Consider the following 27995-nt stretch of genomic DNA (forward strand, 5'->3'; position numbering starts at 1 on the left):
AACCGGCTAGGCTACTTTCTTTCATTTTTCTACCTGCCTTATGCACAAAGGAAGGAAGTCTGAGAACGGGCTCAGAAAATGATGCTTTTTATTGAGAACACACAGAGGAGAATGGCTCTGCCCTGGCGCACAGTAATCAGCTTGCTCTGTTCATATTGGCTACACAGTACCACTCAGCATCATATTAGCATACGTGTGGCCAATGCAAATGTTTCAGAGTATGGAGAAGAGCAGATCCATTGCCCAGTGAGACTCAGGAAATGCTCCTTTCATGGAGGCTGGATAATCCTGGATCTTGAGAGAAGGGGGTGATGAGGAGAAGAGAGGTCAGAGAAGGGACCCCCGGGACGGGGATGAAGAGGGAAAGAGATGAACGATGCCCCAGATGAGAGGGAGTTGCTGACAGAAGGTCTGTCCTTCCTCACACAGGAATGAAGCAGAGCTGGTAAGGAGGCGGCACAGAAGTAAAGCCATTCATAACTGGGGTGACATCAAGGTCCTTTACATCGACCACAGCTTTCAAGGTAAACTTCTGTAAGATGGTGGTCAGGAATAAAAACAGCTCCATGCGGGCCAGGCCCTCTCCTACACACATCCGTTTTCCTGAAAATAACACACACAGAGAGTAGATAATCCTTGAACACTGACTTTCTGGATGCCAGGAAGAGAATGTGCAGTAATTATTTGATGAATGGTTGGTTGGATGGTTGGATGGATGGATGGCAGGCAGAATGGTTGGATAAGCAGATGGACAAAGGGTGGACATATATCCTGTCCACCCAACATCTAATCTAGTGGTCGGCAAACTGCGGCTCTTTGGCCCCTTGAGTGTGTCTCTTCCACAAAATACCACGTGCGGGCGTGCATGTACAGTGCGATTGAAACTTCGTGGTCCATGCGCAGAAGTCGGTATTTTGTGGAAGAGCCACACTCAAAGGGCCAAAGAGCCGCATGTGGCTCGCGAGCCGCAGTTTGCCAACCACTGTCTTATCCTAACAGGTATTCTTCTTTCAACAAATATTTATTGAGAATCAGCATTATACCAAGTATTTCATTAAGTGCTCTCACTTTATAACTTCTCTTTCAGGTTGCTACAAGCCTTTTCCTAGAAACACAAATACATCGCTTGTACTTTCTGTTTGTAGCCTGATGTCTCATGATCATTCTTCGCATTCTCATAGCCTTTGTTCCTGCTCTACGTATACCTACTCTTCATCAATCTCCTACACACCCTGAAGTTTCCAGTTTTGTACCACACTGTTCTTTTAGGCTGGGATGCATGCACGTCTCTTGTATTTTCAGTACCAAGCTCAGATTTCATTTCTGAACTTGGAAGAACTGAGTCAACTCTCCAAAACCCCAGTGATCTGGCCTAATAACAAGGGTGGGCCATGAGGAGAGAAAGTGTGTGGGCCTGGGGAGAGGTGCTTCTGGCCATGGACAAAGAGCAATTCTACCAGTCCCAGGGTGAGGGCTACGTAAGTTCCAACTGATTCCCAAAAAATATCCTGCCCCATGAAGTACCAACGAAAATAAATTTGTCGCCTAGTCGGTGTGCCTCAGTTGGTTGAGCATCATCCCATGCACCAAGAGGTTGCCGGTTTGATTCCTGGTCAGAGCACATGCCTGGGTTGCAGGTTCAACCCTCATTAGGGGGTGTGCAGGAGGCAGCCCACCGATATTTCTCACTCATTGATGTTTCCATCTCTCCTTCCTTCCTCTCTCTCTTAAAAAAAAAAATCAATTAAGAAAACATATTTTGAAAAAAAGAGAAGAAAATAAATTTGTATTACCTGCTGAAAAAGCCATGAAGTAGTCACTCTTCTTGAAGTTGCCTCCCTCATCCAGGAAGTGGCCAGGATCAAACTTCTCTGGGTTGGGGAATTCTTTGTCATCTCGCAGCACAGAAGTCAGATTTGTTATAATGGTCGTGCCCTAGAAAAAACAGAAGGTAAAGTGAGTTATGAAGAAGTAGTGGAGCCCTAGCTGGTTTGGCTCAGTTAATAGAGCTTGGGCCTGTGGACTGAAAGATACTGGGTTTGATTCAGTCAAGGGCACATGCCTGGGTTGCAGGCTCGATCCCCAGTGGGGGGCGTGCAGAAGGCAACCAATCAATGATTCTCTCTCATCATTGATGTTTCTATCTCTCTCTCCCTTTCCCTTCCTCTCTGAAATCAATCAATATATATATATATATATATATATATATATATATATATATATATATACTGTTGGCTGTTAAAATTTGAAGAAAAAAAAAAGAAGTTGTGGAGCTGGAAGAAAGATTTTAAGTCCTTTAGTCCAATTTTATGATCTATAGATGAGGAATCCTAGGTCCTAAGAAGGGTAGTGGCATTGTGAGCCAGAGAGAACAAGTAATATACAATGAGCAGCTTAAGACCAGTGACAGGGATGTTGCTAAAGTGATTTCCAATAGCATCTGAAGTGCTGAGTACATGGGTCCTAGGGTGGCGGGCCTTCTGAATCCATTCTGCTCATCACCACGTTTGGACACTGCTGTATGTCCCCACCACCTACTTTATTTTATGACTTCAACTTTCACTCATCTCATAGGTGAATTATGGTTTAAAATGGAAGGTTTAAAAAACAAGTTGGAACTTGAAATGTCTGGAGTTATCTGTTCATATGGCTTTTATAAACAGACATATGATCTAATAAAAAATAATCAGTTCTGTGGTCATGACAATAAATACAACTGTTAGTCTTATCATTGCCATGTAGATTGTTAGTCTTGACTTAAAAACATAGAAGCAAAGAACAAACTGATGGTTGCCAAAGGGAAGAAGGGGAGGGATGGATAAATAAGGCAAAGAGCAATATAATAATCAATAGTAGTGTGATAGCTTTGCATGGTGACAGATGTTTACTCGACTTAGTGTGGTGAGCACATAAGATAAGTAAATGTTGAATAGTCACGGGGATGTAAAGTACAAGATAAGGAATATAGTTAATAATATAATAACTATATATGGTGTCAGGTGGGTACTGAAATTATATCGGGGGGGGGGGAACACTTTGTAAAGAATATGATTGTATAACCACTATGCTATACACCTGAAACTAATACAAAATAATATTGAATGTATACTATAATCCTATATAATAAAACCCTAATATGTAAATTGACTGAACGGCAGAACGACTGGTCGCAATGACACCCACTGACCACCAGGGGGTAGATACTCAATGCAAGAGCTGCCCCCTGGTGGTCAGTGCACTCCCACAGGGGGAGCACCACTCAGCCAGAAGCCAGGCTCATAGCTGGCGAGCACAGCGGTGGTGGCAGGAGCCTCTCCTGCCTCCGCTGAAGGCAGGCAGTAAGGAGCAAGAGATCGAGGACTGTGAGAGGGCACAGGCTGGGCTGAGGGACACCCCCCATCACCACCACCACCAGTGCATGAATTTTGTGCACCGGGCCTCTAATTGAAAAAAAAAAAATCAAAAAATAAATGTTGAGCTCTAGCTGGTTTGGCTCAGTGGATAGAGCATCAGCCCTTGAACTCAAGGGTCCTGGGTTCGATTTCCATCAAGAGCACATTGCAGGCTCACTCCCTGGCCCTGGTCAGGGCATGTGTGGGAGGCAACAAATCAATGTGTCTCTTTCACATTGATATTTCTCTCTCCCCCTCCATTCCACTCTCTCTAAAAATCAATGGAAAAATATCCTTGGGTGAGGGTTAACAACAACAACAAAAAATACTGAATCACTATGTTATACACCTGAAACTAATATAACATTGTACGCCAATTATAACTTAAAAATTTTTAAATAAATAAAAAATACAAGGGAGATTTAATTACAGATTAATCCTAGCCTACAAATACAGAATGTTAAAATTAGAAAAACAAATCATCATTTTACAACAATTCATTTTAGGATTATTAATCCAGTCAAGTTTTATCAATTAACATCAAAACTGTTGGGTGAATAATTGGTTGCCTCCCATACTTGCTCACACCGGGGATCAAATCTGCAACCTCGGTATATGCCCTGATTGGGAATTGAATCTACAACCTTTTGATGTATGGGACATGCTCCACCCACTGAGAAACCAGTCCAGGACCCCTTGTATATTTTTAAACAAATAATATATGAAATTTTTTCTTTAAGATATGAAAAAAGTACAAAAGGCAATATATTTCTGTTGTGTTGCTCAAATAGATATTCACAAGAAATAAAGGAAGTGTGACCATTATTTCACGCCATCAGTACAAATTTACCTGAATGGATCAATGATCTAAATGTAAGTGCTAAAACTATAAAGTTTTAGAAATCGATAAGGGTAAACTTTTGAGACCTTGTTCTGGCAATATTCTTTAGATAGGACCAAAATAAAGCACAAGTCAACCTCACATCATTGAGAAGTGTTCTGTGACACGGACAAATAATAAGCCATGCATTTCAAAGACATGACTAAGTGGCCACAAGAAGAATAGGGAAGACAATCAAAATAAACCTACATTAGGGTACCTACTTTTTTGAGACCAGCATTACCTTCATATCAGAAATATGACAAGAAAAATTTGAAGAAGAAAAATTGTAGACCAAAAATGTTTTATCAGTATAAATACAGAAGTTCTGAACAAAATGTAGCAAATCAAATCCAGCTGTGTAGGCACACTGAGTGGGAAAGTGAAGCCAGTATACAACCATACCAATAGATGCAGAAAATTGATATGAAAATATCACGTACACGTTCAGAACAAAAAATCATGAAAAATAAGAAGGTAAAATTCCCAATCTATAAAGAATATCTACCAAAACATTCTCACTAGTGAGATGTTAAACCTCCACTTTCCTGAAAATTAGAAATAAAGGATGAAAGAAGGATATTTAACCCAGATAGCAGGGTGATGATGTATGTAGAAATTGCAGATTAACCTGGAGACAAATTACCAGCAATGATTTTAAATTTAGCAAGGTTGCTATATATAAGGTCATCAAAACAATAAAATCAATTATATTTCCATGCACTGAAAAAATGTATTAAGAAAATTAAAGGCCGGCTGCTGTGGCTCAGTGGTTGAGTGTTGACCTATGAACCAGGAGGTCACGGTTCAATTCCCAGTCAGGCCATGTGCCCTGGTTGCGGACTTGATCCCCAGTGTGGGATGTGCTGGAGGCAGCCAATCAATGGTTCTCTCTCATCATTGATGTTTCTATCTCTCCCTCTTCCTTATTCTCTGAAATCAATAAAAGTATATTTTTTAAAAAAAGAAAATTAAAGAAAACCCCCTCCCAATTGGGAGTGTATACTATACCTATTAATTGAAAGATTCAATGTGTCATGATGTTAAGACTTTCCAAATTGATCTAATGACACCCTGGTAAAAGTCCTAGCAGATTGTTTTGGCAAATTGATAAACTGATATTAACATTAGTTTGGAAATGTAAGCAGCTAAGATTAGCCAAACAATATTAAAGAAGTAGGACAAATTTGCAAGACCTACACTGTCAGATGTCAGAACCTGTTATACAGGTTGATAGTCGCAACTGGAAAGACTAGAGTCCCTCAAGCTGCCACAAGTGTGGTTTCTGCCCCTCTCTCATCTTGTGTTGACAGAAGATGAACACCATACTGTGAAAATGGGACCTCCAAGACCACTGAGGTCAGTGTGGGTGAAACACATCTCACCTTGGGGATGAGGTAGTTTCTGAAGTTAACATCACAGGTCACCGCATGGGGCAGGTTGGTGGGGAGGAGGTCAATGTATCTCTGGACCTCGTGCACCATGGCATCCGTGTAGGGCATGTGACTCCTGTCTTGCATGCAGGGGCTCCGCTCTCTGCCAACGACGCGGTCAATCTCTTCCTGGACTTTAGCTGGTAAGACATAAGTAAGACAGATGGAAAACAGGAAAATGTATACCGTATTTACATACCGATTCAGGGATACATGCAGCACTAGGGTGTCTCTATGTCATTATAAACATCAGTTATATGCCCAGAAATACACCCAGACATAGAGAAATAATTGCCATGTAGATACATACAGCTCTCCTACTAGATAGATTTATGATACATCAACCCATACCTGTTTAAGCATACCTCATGATATAAACAGAAATGATGAAACGGTCAAGGAATTACAGTCCTTGTACAAAGAAAAATAGGACATCAAATATAATTTTATATCAAAATAATATGTGGGTTGGAAAGTGAAATGATAATGTATGTTTTGTGTATTTGTATGGTTTTTGTATTTCTATCTCTTTCCCTCTCCCTTCCTCTCTGAAATCAATAAAAGTCTATTATAAATAAATAAATAAATAAATAAATAAATAAATAAAGACAGACTTCTATTTCTTACTTGCCTATTTTTAGACAATATCTGATTTCCTGGTAAGGAAGGTGAGAATTTACTTCTCCATCCCCACCTCATACAAAATACACACAGACACGCACACAATTCCCTTTGTTCTTTTTTCCCCAAATATAGTTAGATCACATTTCAACATCATTCTGACTATATATCCTCTCTGGTAAGATGACTATGATTATGTTTCATTTTTGGTACCTTCTTGGACTTAATCATGATTCTTTCATTCAATTCATAATTTTCTATATCTTCATTTAAAATCTCTCTCTCTCTCTTGCTATAAAAAGCTTTATTGTTTCATTTGGTCCAATGCATGGGAGAGGGCTTCACGGTGGGTAAAAGAATGGCTGGCTAGTGATAGATCCTCCCTGACAATGCCCCCTCTAAGCAGGAAGTAGCTATGGAAGACAGACCTTCGCCCCCTGACCTTGCCCAGACACTCAATTTTTTTACTATTACCAAAAGCTTGGAATGATAGATCCTCCCTTCCCCCAACTGGTGGGCAGAGTAAGACGTAACCTGCAGCCCGGAAATACCTGAGTGACTAACCATGTACCTTATATGGACTATACATTGGACCACCAATCCACACCTGCCAAATACCCTAAGCCCTTCTTCCTATATGGACCATACAGTAAGCCACCAATCAGTGTGTGCCAAGTACACTAAGCCCCCACCCCTTCTCATTCCGCCCCTCAAAATGCGTGCCCACCTCTGCACGTGCTGCTGTCCTCCCCTTGCGAGACAGCCTGGCAGGTCCTTCTCCTCTAATAAAGCCTGTAGTCCTGGTTTTCGGCCTCTGTCTGATTTTTCAGCTAGCAGTTTGGGGGAGAGGCTTAGGTAAAAGCCATACATCAGGGAATGCATAGGGGGCCCCTCAAAGGCCTATGGGCTCCAAAGGCTCCTGGTTGCACTGGAGGGTGAGCCTCACCCAGCATAGCCTCAGGGTTCGCCAGCTTGTGGAGGGGAGCCAGGTGTCGCCCATCTTCTTGATGAGCTTCACCTCCTCACCCAGCAAGTGGTTCTCCTGGAACTCACAGAGCTGAGGGGCTGTGGGTAGAACCAGGGCCTGCAGCTCCCACAGGGCCTGGCCAGGTTCCTCTCCAAGGCCAGGGCGCCTTCCATGGCCCTGAGTTTCGCCCACTCATCTTGGGGAGGCTCAGCACGTCCTGGAGAGAACACGGCCACCACGCTGGTGTTGCAACTTTAAGAGCCACTCAGCGCCCTCACGCTTCTCCGGCCAACTCGGGGAAGAAATGGCCCGCGCCCTGGAGAGCCACATCCTCCTGTTGGAACAAGAAGCCCAGAGAGAGGTAGGTGGGAGCCTGCAGATGCAGGCCAGGCGGTTGACGGCAGCCTCCCCCTCGGTGGAGTAATTCTGGCGGGTTTGGGAACTCATGGTTGTTTGGTAAGAAGGAGTTAAGGTAGGAAAACACCCAGTGTGTTGACTGGTCCCGCAGGTGGCTCTGAAGGTGGTGACTGGATAAGAAGCTGGAAGGTGGTCGGAGGCTGGAAGAAGGGGCATCCCAGGGTCTGTTCTGTCCAAACACTGTTGAAGCAAGAGTCAGGCCCAGGACCGCCAAGGGCACTGTTGATTTAGAATTATGTCTAAATACTGAGGTAGATGCTTCTAACTCCTAATAACAATTTCCTCGTTATTAGGAAACCTAAGATAATCAATCATTTCTCTTTTTTGCTTGGTGTCTCCCCTCACACCTGCTTTATCCACCTAATCATATTGAAGTGGGTATTTCCTTGGCCTGGCATCTAGCAAGCTCCCTGACAATTTCCTTCTCCTTTGAGCCCTCCTGATTTCTTGAGCCCATGACTTCCTCTGACGTGGAAACGGACATTTGGATGAAAAAAGGAAAAGGGGGGTGGGGTGTAAAGTTTTTGTGAAACGTACAGGTCTGAGAATATACTCTTATTAATACACAATTTGATAGTTGCTCTTCAGAATTCTGATGGTGTTTGAATCCCAATCTTTACACATGACATGATGCAACTCTCTGAAAGTTTTTGTGATTTTTTTTTTTAATCCTGGTGTTCTGACCCTGTGCCTTGGGTTGGATGCTTTTATTTCATTCACTCTGATACACGTGTCAGGGAATTTTCTATCTGCATGGCAACTATGGAGGTCTTTCCTCTAGACCTGTTTACTCCCTGGAGTTTTTTAAAAATCTGGCTGCTGAATTTCAGGAAGTAGGATGGAGAAAGAAACTAAGAGTCTCTGAATTCTAGAAATAGATTCTTACCTAACGTTTCTTTACAGCCCTACACCTCACTCTTTCCCTGTCATTTCTCTAGAAAGTAAACCTCCCTCACTGTATTGGGGAAAAGCAGTTACCTGATAAAAGGAGTTGTCCAAGGGACTTGGGCAGGGAGAGCTACCTTTCCAGCCTGTTTCTGCTTCTATCTTCTTTGACACTGGTACTTCTAAATACCAAAACTTATACACCCAGCCAGCGTGGCTCAGTGGTTGAGCGTCGACCTATGGACCAGGAGGTCACGGTTTGATTCCCAGTCATGGCATATGCCTGGGTTGTGGGCTCAACCCCCAGTGTGGGGCGTGCAGGAGGCAGTCAATCAATGCTTCTCTCTCATCACTGATGTTTCTATCTCTCTCTCCCTCTCCCTTCCTCTCTGAAATCAATTTAAAAAAATAAATAACAAAACTTATAGGGATGTAGAGACACAAATAAATTTTTTAAACTTGATTTTTATTGTTGACACTATTGCAGATGTGCCCAATCTCAGCCCCCCCCCCCCCCCCAGCCTCCCCTTACCTTTGCCTGCCTCCACCCAGCTCTAGCCCCTCACTTCCCTCTGGACACTGTTGTCTGTGTCCATGGGGTATGCGCATATGTTCTTTGGCTAATCCCTTCACCTTTTCCACCCAGACTAACCCAACCCCTCCCCTCTGTCAACTGTCGGTCTGTTCCATGTAGCCATGCCTCTGTTTCTATTTTGTTCGTCAGTTTATTTTGTTCATTAGATTCCACATATACTAGTAAGTGAGATCATTTGGTGTTTGTCTTTCACTGACTGGCTTATTGCACCAAAGGACCTGAATAGACACTTCTCCAAAGAGGACATACAGATGACCAACAGACATGAAATAACGCTCAACATCACTAATCATCAGAGAGATGGAAATTAAAACCAGGTGTCAGCTCACACCTGTCAGAATGGCTATCATCAACAAATTAACAAACAACAAGTGTTGGCAAGGATGTGGAGAAAAGGGAACCCTCGTGCACTGCTAGTGGGAATGCAGACTGGTGCAGCCACTGTGGAAAACAGTATGGAGGTTCCTCAAAAAATTAACAATGGAACTGCCTTTTGACCTAGCGTCCCCACTTCTGGAAATATATCCTAAGCATCACAAAGATTCCTCCTCATGGAACTTCCTCTTCTGACAGTTGAGGTTACAATTTCATCCTCTCTACAGAGTTCATTATCTCCCCTCTATATGCTCTCTGCATTTCAGAAATTTGTTGAAGATTTGTTGGCTGTTTCCTGACCTCCTCTTATCCAGCTTTAGAAGACTAATTCTCATTTGCAATAGGTTGTAACTATTTTAGTGGGATTTTAACACAGGAAAAAATAATGTATGTTTCTAAACTGCTATGCATAACCACAACTCTATAAAGGTATATTTCTCCCCTAGCCAGTTTGGCTCAGTGGATAGAACATTGGCCTGAGGACTGAAGGGTCCCAGGCTTGATTGCCATCAAGGGCACATGCCTCGGTTGCAGGCTCCTCCCTGGCCCACACCCTGGTCAGGGCTAATGCAGGAGGCAACCAATTGATGTATTTCTCCCACATCGATATTTCTCTCTGTCTTTTCCTCTCGCTTCCACTCTCTCTAAAAATCAATGGAAAAATATCCTCAGGTGAGGATTTAAAAAAAAAAGGTATATTTCTAACATAAAGTGCTTTGTAAAAGATCTTGTTTTGGCAACCAACTCCTTTCTGGAAACAGACTTCTGAAATAACAAAATTCCTTTATGCAATATCTTAAGCCTGAAGAGGACCACATTGCTTGTGAATCTCAAATTTTAGGACACTTTCTAGAATGGAAATTATCTCAGGCAGCCTCACTAAGTAAGAATCTAGGATTTTCACTTATGCTTCAGTAAGAAGAGTTTCCATTAGGACCTTGCATTCTCAGAATGAAGCCAGATCTCTGAGGAATATACCCACTGTTTAAAGTGAGTAGCCTTTTCATAATAAAACCACTGTGCAGTCCCAGGCCACTCCATGCTGGTGTGTGCCTGCCAGGAAATCCAGACTGCACTGTATTGCTTTGGCTACTGCCCACAGCATCTTCACTCCTCTCAGACATCAGCCTGTATTTTAGAAAGATGTCCCATTATTATCCCTTCTTTAAACTTGGAAAAATGAAGCAGGTCAGAAGGCATTTTAATAATGACATTTCTCTAAGAGAAACAAGATGGAATGTCCTTGCCATGTCTTTCCAACATCTTTTCTGAAAGTCACCCCTCCCACCATGCTGGGCATACCTGAGACCTCTGGGTGCTTGAGCAGGAGCAGGAGAGCATATCTCAGTGTGGTACTTGTTGTCTCTGTCCCAGCTCCAAAGAAATCAGACACGGTGATTGTCAAGTTGTCAATAGTGAACTCCCCGTGCGGATTGTGCTTTTCCTAGGAATAGTTTGATGAAATTATTTGACAAATTCATTTGCCAAAATTCCAGTTAATCCAAAATAATTCATATGTTATAAATGTTAAGCCAACATACAAACTGCAAGGTGCAATTTTAGGAAACAAAACAAAACAGCTCAACAACAAATATAAGCAAAGGGGAGAGAAACTAAGATGGCGGCATAGGGAAACACCGAAATTGCTGCCTCCTACAACTTCAAAACACAACAAAAGGACAGAACGGACATCATCCAGAACTTACAGGAAGGCTGGTGGAGTGGAAATTCTACAGCTAGAAGGAAAGAGAAAAGCACATTGAGGGTCAGGAGCTGCGGAAGTAAAGTGCAGAGGTACGGAGGCTCGAGAGTGCGCGGAAAGGGGCTGGTACCTGAGGACGCGGCTGTCTTTTTGAATCGGGAGGGAGTCACAAGCTCCCGACTGCTCTGAACTCCAGTTCCGGGAAGTCTCTGGGGACCCAGGACTCATACGGGGAGAAACTGGACTGTCTGGCAGCGGGCAGAACTCGGAACTCGAAGGCGGCTTTCCCTCAGAGGTGCTAGCAGCAATTAAATTATCAGGACACTGAGACGCGCGCGGCCCCTTAGGGCAGGGCTGAGAATCCGCCATAGTTCCTTGCTCCGCCCTTTGATTCCCTGAGACCCCGCCCCACCCAGGCTGCGGCAGAGGCTTTTGCATATGAATGCCCTGGCCCTTTGCAACCTGAAAATTACCTAGCAAACTGCAGCTGGGCCACAGACCCAGAACTTCCAAGAGAAGGCCCAAGGCCCCACAGCAGCTTGCATTGCTTCACAGCTGGGCCTCATCAGGGCACCTCCAAACTCCAAAAAAGGAAGGGGAATCTGCAGTTCTCTTCATAGCTCCTGCTGGGTAACCTCCAAGAGCCAGTGTACCCAGTGGTCAGAGGGGGACCATCTGGATTACAACTCCTCAGATCCATAAGGGACACACCCAGGGGGCAGACTCAGTGAGCACCAAAGCTCCACTGAAGCAAGTCTTGCCCCAGAAGGGTGTCTTCAGCACAGAAGTTCTCCCACTGCAGACACAGCCGATTCTCACTGCCAATTGTCCTGGAGGTCAGTTCCTCCCAGTGATCCTACAACAATCAAGGCATAACTACAACAAGACTGTGCACAAAGCCCACAAGTGGGTGCACCAAGAGTGTCCACCTCAGGTAATGGGGGAGGCTGAGCCACTGGGCCCTACAGGACACCTAGCACACAAAACCACTCTACCAACACAGGGAAGCATAAAAAATGCGGAGACAAAGAAACAGGTCACAAATGACAGAAATGGAGGAAAGCAAACGACTGGATATAGAGTTCAAAACCACGTTTATAAGGTTTTTCAAGAATTTTATGGAAACCGCTGATAAATTTAGAGAGACCCTCAAGAAATCTAGTGAGACCCTTGAGGATATGAAAAAGGACCAACTAGAAATTAAGCATACACTGACTGAAATAAAGAATAATATACAGAGATCCAACAGCAGACAAGAGGATCCCAAGAATCAAGTCAAAGATTTGAAATACAAAGAAACAAAAAATACCCAACCGAAAAAGAAAAAAGAAAAAAGATTCCGAAAATATGAAGATAGTGTAAGGAGCCTCTGGGACAACTTCAAGCATACCAACATCAGAATTATAGGGATACCAGAAGAAGAGAGAGGGCAAGATATTGAAAACCTATTTGAAGAAATAATGACAGAAAACTTCCCCTACCTGGTGAAAGAAATAGACTTACAAGTCCAGGAAGCGCAGAGAACCCCAAACAAAAGGAACCCAAGGAGGACCACACCAAGACACATCATAATTAAAATGCCAAGAGCAAAAGACAAAGAGAGAATCTTAAAAGCAGCAAGAGAAAGACAGTCAGTTACCTACAAGGGAGTACCCATACGACTGTCAGCTGATTTCTCAACAGAAACCATGCAGGCCAGAAGAGAGTGGCAAGAAATATTCAAAGTGATGAATGCCAAGAACCTACAACCAAGATTACTTTATCCAGCAAAGCTATCATTCAGAATAGAAGGTTAGATAAAGAGCTTCACAGATAAGAAAAAGCTAAAGGAGTTCATTACCACCAAACCAGCATTATATGAAATGCTGAAAGGTATTCTTTAAGAAGAGGAAGAAGAAAAAGGAACTCTTACCATTTGCCACAGCATGGATGGAACTGGAGAGCGGATAAATACCACATGATCTCACTCATTTGTGGAATACAATGAACACTATAAACTGATGAACAAGGACTGATCCAGAGACGGAGAGGCATTGATTGGACTGTCGGGCCTTGGAGGGAAGGTAGGGGAGGGTGGGGGTAAGGGGGAAAGATCCACCAAAGGACTTATATGCAAGCATATAGGCCTAACCAATGGACACGGACAACGGGGGGTGGGGGGGGTGGGTGAGGGCATGAGCGGGGGGGTGGGAGGGTAGGGGGTAACGTGGGGATAAGGACACATATGTAGTATCTTAATCAATAAAAAATATATTTAAAAAAAAGATAAGCAAAGGACTTGAATGACATTTATCTGGAGATTAGAAATAGGTAACAGCACATGAAAATATATTCAGTATCACTGGTCATCAAGGAAATGCAAATCAAAGCCACAGGATACTTCATATTCATTAGAACAGCTTTAATAATTATAAAAATTAGAAAATAATATTGGCAACTGTCAAAAAATAGGAACACTCATACACTGCTGGTGGGAATGTAAATGCTGCAGACACCATGGAAAAGCTTGGCTGTTCCTCAAATCTTAGACATAACGTTACCATAGGTCCTATCAATTCCTCTCCTAGGAATGTACCCAACAAAAATGAAAACAGGTCCATGAAGAAACTTGTATACAAATGTTATAGCATCATTACTCATAAGAGCCAAAGGCAGACACAACACAAATGTCCATCAATAGATAATGGATAAATAGTTTTCTGAGTACAGGTCCTTTGCCTCCTTGGTTAAGTTTATTCCGAAGTATCTTAATTTCTTTGTTGCAATGGTAAATGGGATTGTTTGTTTAATTTCTCTTTCTGAGAATTCGTTGTTGGTCAATAAAAAAGCCATTGATTTTTGGGTGTTGATTTTGTATCCTGCCATATTGCCAAATTCATTTATTTTATTTTCTTCAGGAAGAGCAATTTTAATTTTCTATTAAATATTCTTCCATTATTTTACCCCATATCTTACTGAGTTATAAGAAATAACATTAGCATTCGAAAAACTAAGAAGAAAGATAAATGTGGATAATTATTAAACTAAACATATGGAAAGAAAAATTATAACAGGATTGAACTTTATAAGCTTAAATTAATATGAGATAATTTTTAAACTGTGCATATCAAAGCAAATTTTACTATTAAAATAATTTAACACTGATTTTTCAAGAAGGAAACTAAAGATATATTATTTAAAAAAATGGGCCTGTGTTCAGCTACAAAATTTCTCCCCAAGTTCTGATATTTCTTTTATTTAAATTTGGGAAGAAAATGCCATTCTGATGGCACAAAATGCATAAGTTTTAATTGTTTTAATCCCAGCACAGAATTTTAAAAGCTATTAATGGAAAACAGATTAATGTCATTAAGTGCACAACACTGATTTCTGGCCAGCTTCTGGTATTTTGTTTCTCCATTAGTTCTCCCGAGGAAAACTTAAGTTGAATCTTCAGCAGAATAATCCTCAAATATACTTCATAAGCAAAATGAGAGCTTTTGTTTACATAGTTTTTGGATTTTGCTGTTCCTAATTTTATTCTGGAACTCAATTTTACCCAAAACCACAATTACCATATGAACGTTTTAACGCACAGTTGTATGCAATTCAGCAAAGCAGTAGTACACCATCAGTCTCTGTTCACCCAGAGCTTAGGAAAAACAGGTTTGGTCACACCCACTTAAAAACAAATCTCATGCTAGTTGCCAATGCATGGTTTCAGTCTAAGTTCTGACAGTGAAATATGTGGATATATATTTGTAAATCTCATTTTGATTTTCAAAGGTAGGCACAGGAAGTTCTTCACAGCTTAACTTTGCCTGGCTGGAGCTGAAGATTTTGTAACTTCATAGCCAGACCCATGTTGCCAGTAATTTTCAATTTACCTTGAAAGAAGGCCGACTGAGGATTCATTTTACCCATCATCAAAGCCATCAAGTCCGAGTCAGCCATTGTGACTGTGCAGTCAGCCTCTTTATCTGAGTTGGGAAGCACTGGTCCTTTGCTATTCTTCACATCTACCACCCAGGTGGCTTCTTTACCCCCAGGGCCATCCTTCACCTTGAAGGCCAAAATACTGCTGATTTTCTTCACAAACTATTCCCCTTCTTCTTCAAGCAGCTTTGCCTTAAATCCTTCAACTGCGACGCTGATTAGAGCAGCCTCAATTTGTTCAGTTCTGGCAGCTTTGAAAAGCCCATCTTGTAGATTGTGACAACTACAGCTCCTCCAAGGCTTAAATTATGCTGCAGAGCTGCCAAATTCATTTATTAAATCTAGTAGTTTTTTTGGTGGACTCTTTAGGGTCTTCTATGTACAATATCATTTCACCTGCAAATAATGAGAGTTTTACTTCCTCCTTTCCCATTTGGATGCCTTTTATTTCTTCTTGTCTGTGGTTAGGATTTCCAGTACTATGTTGAACAAGAGGGGTGAAAGTGGACATCCCTGTCTTATTTCTGTTCTTAAGGGAAATGCTTTTGGTTTTTCCCGTTGATTTTGATGTTTGCGGTAGGTTTGTTATATATGGCCTTTATCCTGTTGAGATATGCTCCCTCTATTCCCACTTTGCTGAGAGTTTTTATCAAAAACTAGAGGCCCGGTGCACGAAATTCATGCACTCGGGGCGGGTGGGGGACGGGGGGAGGACCTTCAGCCTAGCCTGCACCCTTTTGCTCGCCACCATGAGCCCGGTTTCTGGCTGAGTGGCATTCCCGCTATAGGAATCCACTGACCACCAGAGGGCAGTTCCTGCATTGAGTGTCTGTCCCCTGGTTATTTGTGCCCATCATAGCAACCAGTCATTCTGCCATTCAGTCAATTAGCATATTAGCCTTTTATTATATAGGATGGGTTTTGGATTTTGTCGAATGCTTTTTCTGCATTTATTGATATGATCATGGAATTTTTGTCTTTCAATTTGTTTATGTGATGTATCACATTTATTGATTAGCAACTATTATACCAGCCTTGCATCCCTGGAATGAATCCCACTTGGTCATGGTGTATGATCTTTTTAATACATTGCTGGAACCGATTTGCTAATATTTTGTTGAGGATTTTAGCATCTATGTTCATCAGGGGTATTGGCATGTAATTCTCTTTCTTTGTAATGTCTTTACCTGGTTTTGGAATTAGGATAATGCTGGCCTCATAAACAAAGCTTGGAAGTGTTCCTTCCTCTTAGATTTTTTGGAAGAGTTTGAGAAGTATAGGTGATAGTTTTTTGAATGTTTGGTAAAACTCCCCTGTGAAGCCGTCTAGACATGGGCTTTTGTTTGGTGGGAGTTTTTGATTACTGCTTCTATTTCATCAGTTGTTATTGGCCTATTCAGGTTTTCTGATTTTTCCTGATTCAATTTTGGGAGATTATATTTTTCTAGGCTTTTGTCCATTTTGTCCACATTGTCCAGCTTGTTGGCATATAGTTGTTCATATGTATTTTCCTACAATTCTTTGTATGTCTGTGGTGTCAGTGGTTATTTCTCTGCTTTCGTTTCTGATTTTATTTATTTGGGTCCTCTCTCCTTATTTCTTGATGAGTCTGGCTAATGGTTCATCAATCTTGTTTATCCTTTCAAAGAGCCAGCTCTTGGTTTCATTGATTTTTTTGTATTGTTTTTTTAATCTCTATGTCATTTATTTCTGCTCTAATCTTTATTATTTCCTTTCTTCGACTTACTCTGGGTTTTTCTTGTTCTCTTTCTAGTTCTTTAAGTTGTGGAGTTAAATATTTTATTGTTAATTTTTCTTGTCTTTTGAGGTAGGCCTGTAATGCCATGAACTTCCCTCTCAGGACTGCTTTTGCTGTGTCCCAGAAATGTGAGTTCATTTTCATTCCTTTCCAGTAAATTTTTTATTTCTGTCTTGATTCATTGGTAACCCATTCATTATTTAGTAACATGCTATTTAGACTCCATGTGTTTGAATGTTTGGGGTGTTTTTACATTAGTTGATTTCTAATTTCATTCCACTGTGATCTGAGAAGATCCTTGATATGATTTCAGTCTTCTTGAACTTGTAAAGACTTGTTCTGTGTCCTAACATGTGGTCTATCTTTGTAAATGATCCATGTGCACTTAAGAAGAATGTATATTCTGCAGCTTTAGGGTGAAATGTTCTATAAATGTCAATTAAATCCATCTGATCCAGTGTGTCCTTTGTAGTCACTGTTTCCTTGTTAAGTTTTTGTCTGGAAGATCTATCCAGTGAAGTCAGTGGGGTGTTAAAGTCCCCTACTGTGACTGTATTGTTGTCGATCTCTCCGTTAAAGTCCTCTAGAAGTTTTTTTAAAAAATATATTTAGGGGCTCCTATATATGGTGCATATATGTTTACCAGGGTTATAGCCTATTGTTGGGTCAATCCCTTTAGTATTATGTAGTGACCTTTGTTGTCTCTTGTGATGGCCTTCATTTTAAAGTCTATTTTGTTGGATATGAGTATTGCTACTCCAGCATTTTTTTCTTTTCCATTTGCATGGAAAATTTTTTTCCCATCCCTTCATTCTCATTCTCTGTGTGGCTTTTGTTCTGAGGTGGGTCTCTTGTAGATAACATATAATTGGGTCATGTTTTTGTATCCATTCAGCTACCCTATGCCTTTTGATTGGAGTATTTAATCTATTTACATTTAGGGTTATTATTTATTGCCATTATATTTCTGTATTTCTTTAGCCTTTTTTTGGTGCGGGAAGCTCTTCCTTTGACCATCTATTTTGAATGATAGCCTTGCTGGACATAGTAATCTTGGTTTCAGATCCTTCCTACCAGTCTCTAGGCGGTCTCCACTTTATGTCCTTGGTTATCAGAGTTCTCTCCAGCTAGTCTCCCATTGATTATTCAGGATTTTTTTTTTTTTTTTTTTTTTTTTTTTTTGTATTTTAGTTGCAATTCCAGTTTGGTCCTGGGAGCGTGTCTGTGTAGCATCCACTTACTCCACTGCCATTTTTAATCCAGTCAATTGATTTTGGATGAGGGTGCCAAGGCAATTCATGTGCATAAAATAGTCTTTTCAACAAATGGTTCAGGATTCATGCCTACCGGCACCAACTTCCAACTCGATTCCTATGCCAATTCATTTATTTTACATTCAGTTAAGGCTTGTCTCTTCCATCCACCTATTTCTCACCACAACCTCTACACCTCTATATACACCACTCACCCTTCTGAAGTCCTCTCCCCTGTCCTTCACTATAAATATATTAAGAGTTATTTCCAACCACTGGATGTGCAGGAAGCCCAGCAAGGTAAAGCCATGCTTTTCCATTCTCTTATAAACTGTGGGCAAGGTCATGTCCATGTTCACATCATGGCATGCTATTCTGTATTTTCTAATTTGTTTGTAATTGTTTCTGTTCTCACCTCAGGCATCATTCTGTCTCTCCTCAGGTAAATTATTAGTACCTAAAAAGCAGGATTAATGTAGTCCACTTATTTAACAATTCACTGTTCATTTAACAACCTATAGAATATCTTCCATATTGCTTGGTGTAGAGTCATGCACACTATATTTCCTTAAGATGCTTGTCAGAATTACTTGCCTCACCATTGAAACATCTCTGGTAAATACAAAAAGTATTCAGTGAACCACAAGATGCACAAGCAGTCAAATAACTGAGTGCTTGTTAACACTTTACCTGCTCCATTTTGATCAGGAAATAATCAATAAAGTCCCGAGGATTGTGAATGTCCAGAGATGCTTGATGTTCCTTTGTTTTCTCTGTAACATAACTTTTTATAAAATCAACATTTTTAAATATTTTGTTTTGACTCCCTGGGAAATAGTCCAGGAGAGCAGGGCAATTGTTGTAGATCTAGAAGAGAAAAGGATAGTTTATCTGATAAAAAAAACACTTAATGAAGATATATACCATATACTGAGCCCTAGTCAGAAACTGTACTGTAAATATTAATGAAATATGGTCTTTGTTTTGAGGGGGGTTTCTATTTTACAAATATGTAACTTTCTACACTGACAGGTGTATTTGAGGGAGAAAGTTCTGACCAGAGGAGCAAAGATGGTAATCACTTCTATCTGCATACATCATGCTTAGAGTCTAAAAACAACAACAGAACTAGAAACAACAGAGGGGGAGGGAGTTTGGGCACTCTGATACAGCGCACAAAACGTACCTTGCTGTTTCTAGTTCTGTCTAGTAGCCTCAGACGAATCAGTATCTTAGAACTGGGAGGGTCCTGGTGATAACCATGAAACACAACTCAGCATTTTATATATGAAGTAACTGTGCACAGGGCAGTTAAGTGACTTCTTTTAGACCACATCACTATCTTTTAGGCTGAGTACAGAACATGTCAACTCGCACAGGGTAAACTTGTGATGTTTGTGTTTGGTTCGTACACCATGTACCCAATCATTTTGTCATCCCCCAAACAATTACCTTGTCAGTTAGGATGCCAACTAAACCATCAAAGACTCTTACCCCAGTTAGTGTTCCCTAGAAGCATCTGTGGTTCCAAATATTCTCCCTTCTTGAAGGAGTTTTTCTCTTCCTCCCCAAATACATATATTTCTGTCAGCTAAATGTACTGAAGAAGTCGCCAAGTGTTGACTAATGACAAGACCTGTGGGTAATGGAATCCTTTCAAGAGGAACCCAGAAGTCCATTTAGTACTATAGGCATGTTTCTGGAAATTATCAAAGTACTTTATGGGAAATTGGGCTTTGGAATTTAGCAGGAATATCCTAGACAGGGTCAATGGGGTTGAATTCCAGATCTGTATTTTGGGCATTTCTTTTCTGGTCTATCATTAAAGGGCTCGGCCCAATTTCCCAGATGAGCACTTCATGATGCTAAGCTCTGGGAAGGACTATGGCATTCACCCATTCACTTCACGGCTTGGTACACACACAGATGTGGACTTCTTGGAGAAAAGAGCATAAAGGATTCCATAAAGATGTGAAGAGACAATCTTGGCCTCACCTGAATCCATGGAGAGCTCAGAATCTTGACATTTTCATTAAACCTTTCCATTATGTTTAGAAAAACTTTATCTTTATAATCAAAACGTTTCTGGAAGATAATGGAGCAGATCACATTGCAGGGAGCACAGCCCAGGATAAAAGTGGGATCACAGGGTGATGCTAAAGAATAGAAACAATTTTAAAACACCATTAGAATATACATATGAAACACTTTGATTATGAAATAACAGGTTAAGGTAGTTTTAGAAACTTTAAAGCAAGATCTTACCTACAAATTTCCTAACAGCAAAATATTCAACATGCATAAAATCAATGCATTACTTTTACCTTAACCTGAGTATATTATTTCAATCTAGCTAGTTAAATAATGGTTTTCTGAAATAAAAAATACTCAATTTATACCCATTGTCTTTATTTGTACTCAAGTACAAATTGTCTTTACTTTTCATCCAAGGTGCCTGTTAATTTGGAAGAAAAAAATAAGGGGGAAAAAACTTTTAAAGAGGCCATTTTTATATATGTCGTAATTAAAGTTAGTGCTGAATATCATTTGTCTGCAAAGCCTGTAGAAAATTAAGTGCTGGTATAGAGAAAGAATAGGGACCCCAATGACATTTTATGTGTGATGAATAATTGAAAGAATAATGTGTAGAAGCAACAGAGGGGGAGCTATAGCGAGGAGGATTGTGGGTGAATTCATGTATTTGAAAGAATAAGTGTAAAGAAGCAGCAAGCATCCTTGTTGCATGACAAGAAAAGCTAATACAAGTGAACAATTATTATAAAATGGATTTTTTTGGCCTAAAATAAAAATGAAATGAGAATTTTTTATTTCAAACATAAATCCCACCTAAGCGAAACAAAAATGGATTTGTTTTAAATCTTTATTTCTGTGTTTAAAAAAAATTTCCCTCCCACCTGGCCAGTGTGGCTCAGTTGATTGAACATTGTCCCATGCATCAAGAGGTCACTGGTTTGATTCCCAGCCCTGGCACGTGCCGGGGTTGTGGGCTCAATCCCCAGTAGCGGGTGTGCAGGAGGCAACTGATCAATGATTCCCTCTCATCGATGTTTCTTTCTCTCTCTCTCCCTGTCTTCTCTCTCTAAAATCAATAAAAACATATTTTTTAAAAAAATTTCCCTCCTGGAGGATCCAAGATGGTCTTGGCAGAGTAGGTAGATGGTACACTCACCTCCTCCCAAGACCAAACTGGAATTACAACTAAAATATAGAGCAATTTGCCTGAATAACCAACTGAAGACTAGCTGAAGAGAAGTCTTATAACCAAGGATTTACAGAAGAAGCCACATTGAGACTGGTAGGGAGAGTGGAGACATGAAAAGGGCTGGTAGCTGAGATTCTGGAGAGAGATCTCAGCTGCAAAGGTTCCCCCTGAGAAGGGTGGAGTGTCAACTGCAAGCCAGGCTGCCCAGCCCAGAGCACAAGAGCCTGGAAGAGGCTCCCATGTAATGTCTGGCTGTGAAAATTAGCAGGAATTCTGTCCACCAGGGGGAGATGGAAGTCTGCTAGAGTCACAGGTGCCCTCTTAAAGGGCCAATACCCAAAATCTCATTCATAACCACTAACCTGGGCTCTGGCAGAGGAAGGGAGGGTGGCATGGACTATAGTTCTATGCGGAGAGCCTGGGTTTGTGGCTCTGGGGAGAGATCCACCAGGAACCCTGTGCTCAGTCATTCTCTAATAACACAGATGCCATCTTTCTTGGGTGGCACATTCCCCTGGGGGAAAGTAATAGCCCCACCCCCTGGATTACCTGTCACCCCACCCTGTGGCGCTTGAGTCAGGGCTTAGCTGCCTGACACTGTAATGTATGCTTAATTTTTAAGAGGGTAGATCTCATGTTATGTGCTTTATACCAGCGGTCACCAACTGGTGGTCCATGGACCACTGGTGGTCCGCGAGGTCCAAAAGGTTGGCGACCACTGCTTTATACTATAAATTTTTGTTTAATGTGGGGAGGAAATAGTAGGACGTAGAATAAAAGGAAATATCTAGTTAGTGACTTCTAGACCAGGTTCTGTTAAACATTTCAAGGCCCTAGCTGATTTGGCTCAGTGGATAGAGAGTAGGCCCACAGACTGAGGGTCCTGGGTTTAATTCCAGTCAAGGGCAGGTACCTCGGTTGCAGTCTGCCCAGGTCAGAACCCCGTGTGGAAGGCAAAAAGTCAACAATGTTTTATTCTCTGTCTCTCCCGCTCCTTTCCACTCTCTCAAAACAAGAAAAAAATCAATGGAAAAATATCCTTGGGTGAGGATTTCAAAAATATGTTCCAGGGCTCTAAGCTTAAAAAAAACCTTTTTTTTCTTTTTAATTTTCATTTGAGGATGTGCTTTTACTGAATTTTAAAGAGAGAGAAAGGAAGAGAGAGGGAGAGAAACATTGATGTGAGAGAGAAACATCGATCAGTTGCTGCCTGTAGGCGCCCCCCACTGGGAACCAAATCTGCAGCCTTTGGTGTATTGGACTATATTCTAATCAACTGAGGCACTTGGCCAGGGCTAAAACAACTTTTATTTTAACCTGATAGGTAAAGGATAATTTGAAAAGCCTTGGGGATTTCTTTGTCTGTCTGTGATTCACAGGTGAAATATGACTTTTAGTGTTTCCTTTCACATAATATGGAAGGAAGAATTTAAAATAGGTAGCCCGGGTGGTGTGGCTCAGTGGTTGGGCATTGACCTATGAAACAGGAGGTCATGGTTTGATTCCCAATCAGGGCACATGCCTGGGTTGCGAGCTCGATCTCCTGGAGGGGGTGTGCAGGAGGCAACCAATCAGTGATTCTCTCTTATCAAGACTAGAGGCCTGGTGCACGAATATGTGCACCAGTGGGGTCACTCAGCCTGGCCTGCGGATCGGGCCAAAACCAATCAGCTCTCCAACATCCCCCAAGGGATCCCGGATTGCTAGAGGGCACCGGCCAGGCTGAGGAACCCCACTGGTGCACGATTGGGGACGGGGAGAGATGCAGGAGGTTGGCCAGCCGATGAGGGACCATGGGAGTGCTCTAGGGCATGTTCGGCCCGTCTAGCTCAGTCCAGATCAGCCGGACTCCAACAGCATGTTAACCTACAGGTTGGAGCATCTGCCCCCTGGTGGTCCGCGCATGTCATAGCGAGTGGTTGAGCAGCCTTAGCATATCATTAGCATATTATGCTTTGGTTGGTTGAACGGCTGACTGGACGACTGGACACTTAGCATATTAAGCTTTTGTTATATAGGATGCTACTATCTCTCTCTCTTTCCCTTCCTCTCTAAAATCAATTAAAAATATATTTAAGCCCTAACCGGTTTGGCTCAGTGGATAGAGCATCAGCCTGCAGACTGAAGGGTCCCAGGTTCCATTCCAGTCAAGGGCATGTACCTTGGTTGTGGGCACATCCCCAGTGGGGGGTGTGCAGGAGGAAGCTGATCAATGTTTCTCTCTCATCAATGTTTCTAACTCTCTATCCCTCTCCCTTCCTCTCTAAAAAATCAATAAAATATATTTTATATATATATATATATATTTTTTTTTTAAAAATAAATAAAACAGGGTAATTTGTAAACCAAGCCAAAAGTCAGTGTCATTTTGACAAAGCACTTTTCAAATCATTACACCAGCTGTGGAAGGCAGATAATTGCCACATACTTGTCACCAAAGTCCCACAGAGTTGGGGCAAAGTTTAGCAACTGAAAACAGAGCCAAATTCTACTTAGAGAAGACAGGATAAGTTGTACTTGATAATGGTTTCAATCTAGTTAAATAAAACATTTTATAACTTGGCATTTTTTTGAATTTTGAAGAATTTTAATGTAGCATGTATTCAAAATACATAAATCAATACAGTGAGTAACAAAAAGTAATTAATGCCAATATGTTTAAAATAGTGCTGTCTCTACAGAGAAATCATAAGTGATGGGATTGTACAAAGACATGCCTCAGCGATTAATACCATAGATGGCATTATTATTGGCTCGAACTATGGGACTGGGCCCTGAAAGGCACTCTTAGAGATGTCTGTGAGGCTGACCATGCAAATCTAGGCCAATGAAATGCAAGCACATGCTACTTGTTACATGCTCCATAAGAGTGTGATGAGGTCATTCCCACCATGTCCACCTGAGAAGCATCACCTGGTGAAGTGCTCTGGAATAAATAACCCACATTTCTGCTATAGCAAAAACATTGTTCTCTTACTTTGTCAAAACATGACTCCAAACTATTCTTTGTGATTTCGGATGTGAAAATAGTTAAAGTTTAGAGAAAATAAGAACGAATGACCCTTTGTATCCACACTATGCACAATCAAGGGTGTGCACGCACAATAAGCACGGACACACAAAACCTCCCTGGCTCTCTGCTTCAGACCCTCACTCCTCCAAGGGAGGCTGACACCACACCCATATGAAGGAGTTGACTGCCCCGAAGTGTTAAGGTCAGAGTTACAGTGCATAGAATCACCCACCATTGGTTTTCCTCAACTCCTCCACCAGGCAGCGGGCTTCCTCTTGAACACGGTCCTCAATGTTCCTCTTCCCCACGCCCAGATTCCGCAGAGTCATGAGGGAGAAGCGCCGGATCTCCTTCCATCTCTTTCCACTGCTGAAAAGGATTCCTACAAGGAGGGAAACAGAAACTGGTAGGGAGACCCCAGACAAGGATGAGGAAGCTGACCCTTGGTGTACACACTGATTGGGCCAAGATTTCTGTAGAGCTCTTCAAATTCCTATTTTCCATCCTCCCCATCCCTATTCCACACACACACCTACCAAACCCTTGGTTAGCTTTCTCAGCCACTGGGAAACTGCCTCTTCCAGAAAACTCCTTGCCCTTGTCGATCAGGGCTTCCTTGATGGCCTCATATCCATGCAGCACCACCATGGGCTTCATGCCAAAGTACACAGTGAACACCGGACCATAGATTTTTGAGAGCTGGGAAGTGGAAAGGAGATTCAAATGTTAGTCAAAGAAGTCACTATTTGACAATATACTGTGCCTGATTCAGAATGATATTATCATCCTGTCTTATGTTTTTACTAGAGGCCCGGTGCACAAAAATTTGTGCCCTCGGGGTGGGGGGGTATCCCTCAGCCTGGGGTGTGCCCTCTCTCAGTCTGGGACCCCTCGGGGGATGACCACCTGCTGGCTTAGGCCCACTTCCTGGGGATTGGGCCTAAGCTGGCAGTCAGACATCCCTCTGGCAGCCCGGGAGCCCTCGGGGGATGTCCACTTGCCAGCAGGGAGCAGGCCTAAGCTGCAGTCGGACATCCTTAGTGCTGCTGAGGAGGCGGGAGAGGCTCCCACCACCACGGCTGTACTGGCAGCCATCAGCCTGGCTTGTGGCTGAGCAGAGCTCCCCCTGTGGGAGCGCACTGACCACCAGGGGACAGCTCCTGCATTGAGCATCTGCCCCCTGGTGGTCAGTGTGTGTCATAGTGACCAGTCATTCCCTGTCATTCTGCTGTTAGGGTCAATTTGCATATTGCCCTTTTATTATTTAGGAATGCCTGGCCAGCCTAGGTGAGGGGCTGATGGCTGTTTGCAGGCTGGCCACAGCCCCTTCAGGGTGGGGGTCCCCCATGGGGTGCCTGGTCAGCCTGGGTGAGGGGCTGATGGCTGTTTGCAGGCTGGCTACAGCCCCTTCAGGGTAGGGGTTCCCCCTGGGGTGCCTGACCAGTCTGGGTGAGGGGCAGAGAGCCGTTTTCAGGCCGGCTAAGCCACCCAGCGGGGACCCTCACCCCATGAGGGTGTGGCCAGCCTGGGTGAGGGGCTGATGGCTGTTTGCAGGCTGGCCACAGCCCCCAGCCACCCAAGCTCCCAGTGGAGGCTGGCTGGAAGCAGGCATCTGGGGTTATTTGTCTTCTATAATTGAAACTTTGTTGCCATGAGTGGAGGCCACAGCCAGCTCAGGGCAGGCAGGAAGCTTGGCTTCCTCCATCACTGGGGCAACCAAGACTCCTGCTTGCTCCAGCTCCGTGGCTGCCAGCAGCCATCTTGGTTTGGTTAATTTGCATATAGTTGCTCTGATTGGCTGGTGGGCGTGGCTTAGGGCATAGCGAAGGTATGATCAATTAGCATCTTTGTCTTTATTAGTGTAGATTCTGTGACATGGTCTATAATATTTCTCAAGTTAATACATAAATATGAAGGTGATTGTTAACAGCTGCCACTTATGTGCCGGCAACAGCCTGGGTAAATTGTACATGTATTGCAATTAATCTTCAAAGCAGCATCATCAGCGGTTCATTTGCCCCACTTACCAATAAGGAAATGGATGTCAGAGAATTTCAGTGCATTTTCTGCATCCCCTAACTGCTATGTACAGATTGAAATTTGAGCCTCTGTTTATGCAACCTCAGATCCTTTAGCAATATGTCAATCTCCAATGATCCCACCTGCTCCTTCAGGATCACCCGGGGAGCTCTTGCCATCAGAATTCTGATTCAGTAGCCCTGTGATGAGTACTGGAATCCTATACTTAAAGAAACTCACCCTGGATGATTCTAATGCCCAGCCCAGTTCATGATCCTCTGTATTACTAACACAGAAGGAGGGAGCACCACGGGGGCAGCGCCAGGACATGCGGCATCTCATGGACAAGCAGTTTCTTCCGCCTTCAGCAGTCCGGGCCACAGGCAGCCACAGAGCTGCTGACTGTGCCCAAAGGATCCTGTTACCAGCAAGCTGGCCCTGATAACTTCTCTCTTTCACTCACACTATTCCTAATCCCAGTTTTTTCCTTGACATCAGGCATAATTTGCTTCCTTTGAGAAGTACAGTTTTCCTACCTATTCTGAACAAAACACGGTGTTTATATAATAGACTAGAGGCCCAATGCACAAAATTCATGCAAGGGGCTTGGCCCTCGCAGCCCCGGCTTCATCCGAAAGGTAGTCCAGAAGGACATCCAGAAGGTCGTTCAATTGTCCAGTCTAATTAGCATATTATGCTTTTATTATTATAGATGACTTCCTTTTTAAATTACATTTATTGGGTGACATTGGTTAATAAAATTATATAGGTTTCAGGTGTACAATTCTATATGTCATCTGAATATTGCATCGTGTGCCCACCACCCAAAGTCAAATCTTCTTCTAGTGACTTCTTGAATGAAATTTCTAATCAAAAACATCTCTCTTACCATTTATCTTCAGCTAAAAATCGCCATAAATAATGGGGAAACTAAAGAGGGCAGGAGCTCTCCCATCTTTTGCTACTTTATTTTTTGATTGTAGCCTACAGAGACCTAAAGTACCTCACTCATAAAATGCATTAGTATTTTATTTCACTGTTCTTGTGGGTGAAAAGTCAAAAATAATACTCTACGGGGAGTATTTGCTTTACAATGACGTGCTTTAATGATTTTATTTAAACATATTTTAATAACTCTATATTATTTAGAAGTAGATGTTAATTTCCTTACCCCTGGCAAGCTGCTGGAAGAACACAAAACATACTTACATTGCTTAAGGACTTGCTGATGTTCTTCACATCTAGCTGGAGTAAGTTTCCAATAATTGGGAGAGGAGTAGGGCCAGGTGGAAGTTTCCTTCTTCCAGAGCTCTGTATCCATAGCGACAGGAGAAGCAAACAGGAGAGACAGAGCACCAGGAGCGCAACCGGGCCCATCGTAGCACTCTCTTCCTACTGAGTCTACTGGGAGCTTAAACTCCAAATGCTCATAACACTCCCTGCTACTCAGCATGTGCCTCTTTGGGAGGGATCTAATCAGCTAGATTAGAAGTTACTTTAATCTTTCTTTCTCCAAGGGACTTTGGTCTGTTGCTCAGTTACAAAT

General features: G+C 42.3%; 1 protein-coding gene and 1 pseudogene across 2 annotated transcripts; both read right to left on the bottom strand.

Moving 5' to 3' along the window:
- Window positions 1-71: 71 nt before the first annotated feature.
- Window positions 72-27995, bottom strand: LOC118669934 (cytochrome P450 2C19-like). Of its 2 annotated transcripts, XM_036336541.1 has the most exons (9): window positions 27659-27995; window positions 24967-25129; window positions 24663-24812; window positions 20190-20350; window positions 18885-19061; window positions 10868-11009; window positions 5658-5845; window positions 1794-1935; window positions 72-603 (listed from the first exon to the last, which is right to left on the bottom strand). In XM_036336541.1, the coding sequence occupies exons 1-9, from the start codon at window positions 27824-27826 to the stop codon at window positions 422-424; spliced, it is 1473 nt and encodes a 490-aa protein (XP_036192434.1). In that variant the 5' UTR covers window positions 27827-27995; the 3' UTR covers window positions 72-421. The 2 variants fall into 2 exon arrangements, with proteins under 2 accessions (XP_036192434.1, XP_036192435.1); XM_036336542.1 differs by lacking the exon at window positions 18885-19061 and having other exon boundaries at window positions 27659-27994.
- Window positions 14143-15488, bottom strand: LOC118670273 (annotated as a pseudogene).

The sequence above is a fragment of the Myotis myotis genome, unplaced genomic scaffold, assembly GCF_014108235.1.
Source record: "Myotis myotis isolate mMyoMyo1 unplaced genomic scaffold, mMyoMyo1.p scaffold_m19_p_15, whole genome shotgun sequence".
NCBI lineage: Eukaryota > Metazoa > Chordata > Mammalia > Chiroptera > Vespertilionidae > Myotis > Myotis myotis.